Source organism: Poecilia latipinna, unplaced genomic scaffold (genome assembly GCF_001443285.1).
Source record: "Poecilia latipinna isolate Pla-1442-1.1 unplaced genomic scaffold, P_latipinna-1.0 Scaffold2389, whole genome shotgun sequence".
Taxonomy (NCBI): domain Eukaryota; kingdom Metazoa; phylum Chordata; class Actinopteri; order Cyprinodontiformes; family Poeciliidae; genus Poecilia; species Poecilia latipinna.
In genome coordinates, this window is record NW_015115005.1 from 66,840 (window position 1) to 72,168 (window position 5,329).

Here is a 5,329-nt window from a genome sequence, read left to right on the forward strand (position 1 = left end):
GTGTGAATATATTCTACATATGTCTCATATGCCTTACATTGTTCAACATATTGAACTAACTTTATTGTGAAGCTGTGGCCTTTATTTTGCTGTGGCGACTTACCAGTTAGTGGCATATAGAGGAACCTGACCTTTGATAATAAGAACATGAGGATCTTTCAACACATCTTGAATATGAGAGGGTTTCAGTCAGGAGAACCTGAGAACACGAGTGTACTGATCACCTTTGAACTGCAGCCTTTTTTCCGTTCAGGACTTTGTAGTTTGGGTCTTCTGTCTGCATAGCTTTCACTGTTCTAACCCACAAGGTGACTTTTTACCCCAAATCGAACCACCTGGTGCTGTTTCTGTGAACTGTGGTTATGTTGGATACAACTTTAGTCCCTCTCTGGGAACAAACTAGAGTTTAGATCTATTCCCAATGCTGATAATCGGACCAAGTCAGATTGAAATTATGTTCTTGATAGTCTAGTTGGGTTGGATTTTTTTTCAGCCCAATTTAATCTCTTGCATAAACCAACCAGAACCGGAGAAGCAGCAGTTCAAAAGTTGTCTTTATATTGTTTAGTTTCACTTCCTGTTTTCTGTGTTGGTTTCTTCTCAGGTGGAGCGTCGGCACACTCTGCAGTGGAGTCTGGACCAGCAGGACCGCTGCGGGTCCGGAGCAGCCGGTGTTCCTGGGAAACGCGGACCGGTTCCTGGTGGAGGAGCTGGACCGGTCAGCAGCGAGGACCATCTGTCCCAGGGAGCATTCTGCAGCTCCGAACCTGGACTGGACTTCCTTCCTTCCTCCACGGCCTCCAGGCATCAGGTCCAGGGGCGTACAGGGGGCGCCAACCTCCACCAGGGCTTCCCAGGAGGTTCCCTGCCCCCCAGGGCCGCCCCCACCGCAGCTCTCCATCCTGATGTTGCCACAGAGCGAGGCAGCCTCCAGTTCAGGCCCAGGATGTTGGGACTGCTGCGTCCAGCGGGGATCAGTCCTCACCTGTTGGGACACGACTCCTCCTCGTCTTCACCGCTGACCCCACTCCCCCATTCCTCTTCTGGAGGCCTAGCCTCCCTCGCTGATATCATCCCTGACGACAAACCAAAGAACAGGAGATCGAACAGAGCTGAGGAAGGAGCCAGAACTCCTCTGTCGCCACACTCTGACATCACAGCTCCACCCACCCCGGCTGTCTCAGACAAGTCCTGCTCCACTCCCAGCCACCAACTGGACACTGGCTTCTCTGGCCTGGCTTCTTCACCTGACGCAGAGAGGCAGCAGAGAGGCAGCAGCGTGGAGGGCCACAGAGGCCCTGTGTCTGGGGGCAGCCTGGAAGTCAAGGTCAGTAACTGCAGTCCTTCTGCTTGTAGGGAAAAGTGGAGTCCTTGAACTTGATAAACCATTTACCTAATGGGTATCACGCCTGCAGGAGGAGCTGATGGAGGCGCAGCCCTGCCAGGGGATCCCTGTGAAGGTAGAGGAGGCTGGGGAAGACTGCTTCTCCTCCCCCACCTCTCACGGGGGAGATGGAGGGAAGGAGCTGCTCCGACACCTTCTGAGGGACAAAACGTCGCCCGTAACGATGACGACTCCCTCCAGGCCAGCTGCGCACTGCCAGCTGTCCAATGACGGCGTGCGATCCGAGGAAGATGAACCAGGTTTCCATGGCAACATGGTAAGTAATCAGTGGCAGGTCAGATATAACAAGTCCTCTGAATGTTGTGTGTGGTGCTGAGGTTTTTTGCCTCCTCCAGGTGCCACTGGTGGACGGTCCAAAGAAAATTAAGCGCAGCAGGAGATTGAGTCGACCCGACAAAGACAGAGCTCCATCCAAGTCCAAGAGGAGGAGGAAAGAGGAGGACGATGAAGAGAAGAGCTCCTCCTCTGACTCACTGATGACCCAGCTGAGTCAGGTAGAGCCCCGCCTCCTTCCTGATCCTCCTGACTCGATTAATGCCGTTTCCCTGCTGACCTTCTACCGGTCGTGTCCTCAGCTGTCAGTGCTGCCACTCATGGAGCCCATCCTGGGTGTAGACCTGAGCCTCTTCCCCCCATGCGGCAGCTCCTCTATAGGTAGAGACTCCCTGCTGAGAGGCTCCTTTGGGAATGCCTCTTTGGATGGCGTCTCAGACTTCTACTCCCAAATCATCTACAAGGTACGCTGCAGCGCCCCACACTGACACCACACTGCTCCTGCTCTCCACTCATGTGCTGCGTCTCCTTCAGAACAACCTCAGTAACCCCCCCACACCTCCGGCATCTCTGCCCCCCACACCTCCACCTGTAAGCAGACAGAAGATGGTGAACGGCTTTGCCACGATGGAGGAGCTGACCAGGAAGGAACTGAGCGAGCAGGAAGGTGAGCTTCAGGTGCTCTGTTAGGATGCAAAAGACTTTACCTGCACTGACAACTCCCTGTTTTCACCTCATTGACAGGGTTGCCAACTCTGAAGCACAAAGAGGATGAGCTTCTCAATCTAAACCATGCCTCCAAGACCGTAGATGTCCCTGCATCCCTGCCAACGCCTCCCCACAACAACCAGGAGGAGCTCAGGTAAGACCCGCCCCACTCAGAGTTCTCTACTTGTGCAACACGCTCATGCACTGAGTGGTTTTCTTCTTCGTGGGTTTTCCCAGGATCCAGGAGTCGTTGGAGTGCCACAGTCCGGAGGGGTTTGTCCCGTCCTCGTCTCCAGAGAGCGTGGTGGACATGGAGGTCAGCAGGTACCCTGACCTGTCTTTCATCAAGCTGGAGCAGCCCTCGCCCTGCCCATCACCTACATTACCCATCATTCCCTCCACCTGGGGCAAAGGTCAGCTATCTGAAGCTACTTACCTGAGTTATTGTGTTCCATACCTGTTGACTAGCCCTTCCATCTGTTTTCAGGCTTTTCAGTGAAACAGGAAGTGAAGGCAGAACCACACCTCCAAGTGCAATCCACCTGCTCCAGCACAGACCTGGTTACCATAGCGATCACTCTGAACCCGGCCGCCTCTCAGGTCAGTGTGCAGCAGTGCGAGTGGCCAGTTTGATCAGAGCGGCTCCGTTTAACCCGAGTCCGTTCGCAGAATGTCCCGGGTGTGATGGCGGCGGTGGCGGCGCTCCTCAGGGTACCCGGCCCCATCAACTACCAGCTGAGCCAAGCGCCGGCGCTAGAGCGGAGCAACCTGGCCCTGCTGGCAGGAGTGCGTGTGCCGATGTTGCAGGTTCGTGTTCCTTCGTGGTTTTAGTCCACCAGGTTAGGGTAGGGTTGCTTGCTGACCTCTCCATGTGTCCTTAGGGTTCAGCAGCATCTAGAGTGCAGAGAGCGCCACCTGCTGCCAGAAACTCGCCACGCTGCTGCAGCCGCTGCAAAAGGCTGCTGGTTAACGGAGTTCACTGCAGACAGGTGAGCCTGGGCGGAGTGAGTTCGATGGAGTGGCAGAGACAGGAAGTGACAGGAAGTGTGTCTTGCAGGAAGGTGAGTCCAGAGACGTACCCGGTTTGGTGTTTTGCAGTCCAACCTGCTCCGCTCTATTCGAGTCAGAGCAGCAGAACCGCTCTGCAAGACCCAAGGTAACCCAGCCTGTTAGGTTTCTGCTAACCAGCCTCTTTACGCTCTGCGATTCCCATCATGCACTGGTCTGTCTGTGTCTTCAGCCTGCGGTGCCGGTGCTTCTGGCTGGTTCTGGCTCGACTCCTCCTGTCAGCAGAACACGGCACCAGTACGCCAACAACATGTCCCCCATTGCTGTCCATTCTCTCCCACGCATCGACTCTTCCTCCTGCTCTCCTTCCTCCTCCTCACCACCACTTGCCTTTCCACCTGCCTCTGCTATTACCATGGAGACTAGGCCCCGCCCTGACAGCCTCAAGGTGAGACTGATCCCCAGTTTAAGCCTCCAGGTTCCCTGCCACCAGGTAGCTCATGGATACTTCTCTCTGTTTGGCAGGTGAAGGTCAAGCTAAAGCCCCGTCCACGGACTGTGTCAGGTGATGACTCTCTGTGTCCTCAAAGCTCGAAGAAGATGAAGATTTCTCGGTGGAGACGCTGGAGCTTCAGCATCACTCTCAACAGGTAAGCGTTGGAGGTGTAGGCCATGTTGGTGACTGCAGGGAATGCTCTGATTCTGTTCCTGTTGGATCTGTCCGGGTCCCTCATCCTCGTTATTCCCTTTGTATCCATCTTAGGGGTTCCCGTGTTGCTAACAAGATGGGTGCCATTCCGACAGAAGAGGAAGTGGATGAGCTTCTGAAGGAGTTTGGAGCGTGCCTGCGTCCCGACCCGCTGCCTAGAGACCAGCGTAGGTGCTGCTTCTGCCACCAGCAGGGGGACGGTCTGACGGACGGCCCTGCTCGGCTCCTCAACCTGGACCTGGACCTCTGGGTGAGTTCTGCAGCCGTAGACCCGAAAGCAGTGAATGTTCCCTTTTCTCATGCGCCGTTCAAGCTGTAATATCAACAGAGTCACACCTGTGACATATCGGATGATCAATCTGAAGCTGTGCAGCCTGATGTCATCCCAGGTTCTGTTCCTCTTCTCTCATGCGGTTCATTTTGGATGACATCAGCCTTGTTTATCTTGGATCATGTTGTTGGACGCCTGATTCCCTTTTGGCTTGATTATCGATGTGTCGCCCTCCTTGGCGCTGTAATGGGTTGATCTTCCCTCAAGATACTCTGCTGTTTGTTTTTGACAACAGCATTATTGCCTCTTCTCTCAACTCACAGCTTCTTCTGGGCAGGTGGCCACGCCTAGACGCTCCATGTACCGTTGAGCTAAGTCTGATCGAGGCTTTTTCACGAGTGTTGAGCAGTTGTCTACAGAACTGGCAGAAGTGAAACCCTTTTTTCAGGCATCCCAGCTGGATGCTTCTCTCCCACACCGTCCCTGAGTCGTCTGTGGAGGAGGGTGTACTGTCTTTCACTGCCTCTGCCCCTCACTGTGGGAGTGAGGAGGCGGCACGGTCACCTCATGCTTCGGAGTCAGGCTCACGCTTTTCATCTCAGAGTGTATTTAGTGTGTCAGGCTCTATCTCATGCCTCTCCACAGTTGTTGGGTGTTGGCAGCTATGCTTGAGTTGGTCAAGACAGGAGGTTCAACGGGAAGCAGTTGAACCTCCCGTTTCTTTCATAGTGACACCAGATGAAGCTTTCCGTTGAGGTATTTGGTGCTTGTGGGCTCCATCTTTGTGTTACAGATGACTTCCTCTGTAAAGCTTAAAACGGTGGAGCACAGGCTGCCCGCCTTGGCGATTCTTTGGGACACCTCATGTTTTCGCTCTGTGCATCCCTTCTGGTGGGGCAACTACAGCCATTAGCTTTATTGATGCAGTGCTTCAGGGCTTTGCGCTGAAGACCAG

The 5,329-nt window shown here is 54.2% G+C and overlaps 1 protein-coding gene across 12 annotated transcripts in view; it reads left to right on the plus strand.

Annotated features, from left to right (window-relative positions):
• Positions 1–5,329, plus strand: part of LOC106937609 (histone-lysine N-methyltransferase 2C) — a 50,962-nt gene that overhangs the window by 37,925 nt on the left and 7,708 nt on the right. For all 12 annotated transcript variants that reach the window (XM_015019194.1, XM_015019201.1, XM_015019195.1 and 9 more), the window contains 14 exons: positions 605–1,327; positions 1,416–1,661; positions 1,741–1,899; positions 1,981–2,142; positions 2,213–2,345; positions 2,423–2,540; positions 2,624–2,799; positions 2,874–2,986; positions 3,056–3,193; positions 3,268–3,375; positions 3,444–3,542; positions 3,627–3,842; positions 3,920–4,044; positions 4,158–4,353. In XM_015019194.1, the coding sequence (XP_014874680.1) occupies positions 605–1,327; positions 1,416–1,661; positions 1,741–1,899; positions 1,981–2,142; positions 2,213–2,345; positions 2,423–2,540; positions 2,624–2,799; positions 2,874–2,986; positions 3,056–3,193; positions 3,268–3,375; positions 3,444–3,542; positions 3,627–3,842; positions 3,920–4,044; positions 4,158–4,353 (2,712 nt within the window). The remainder of the gene's footprint in view (positions 1–604; positions 1,328–1,415; positions 1,662–1,740; positions 1,900–1,980; positions 2,143–2,212; positions 2,346–2,422; positions 2,541–2,623; positions 2,800–2,873; positions 2,987–3,055; positions 3,194–3,267; positions 3,376–3,443; positions 3,543–3,626; positions 3,843–3,919; positions 4,045–4,157; positions 4,354–5,329) is intronic.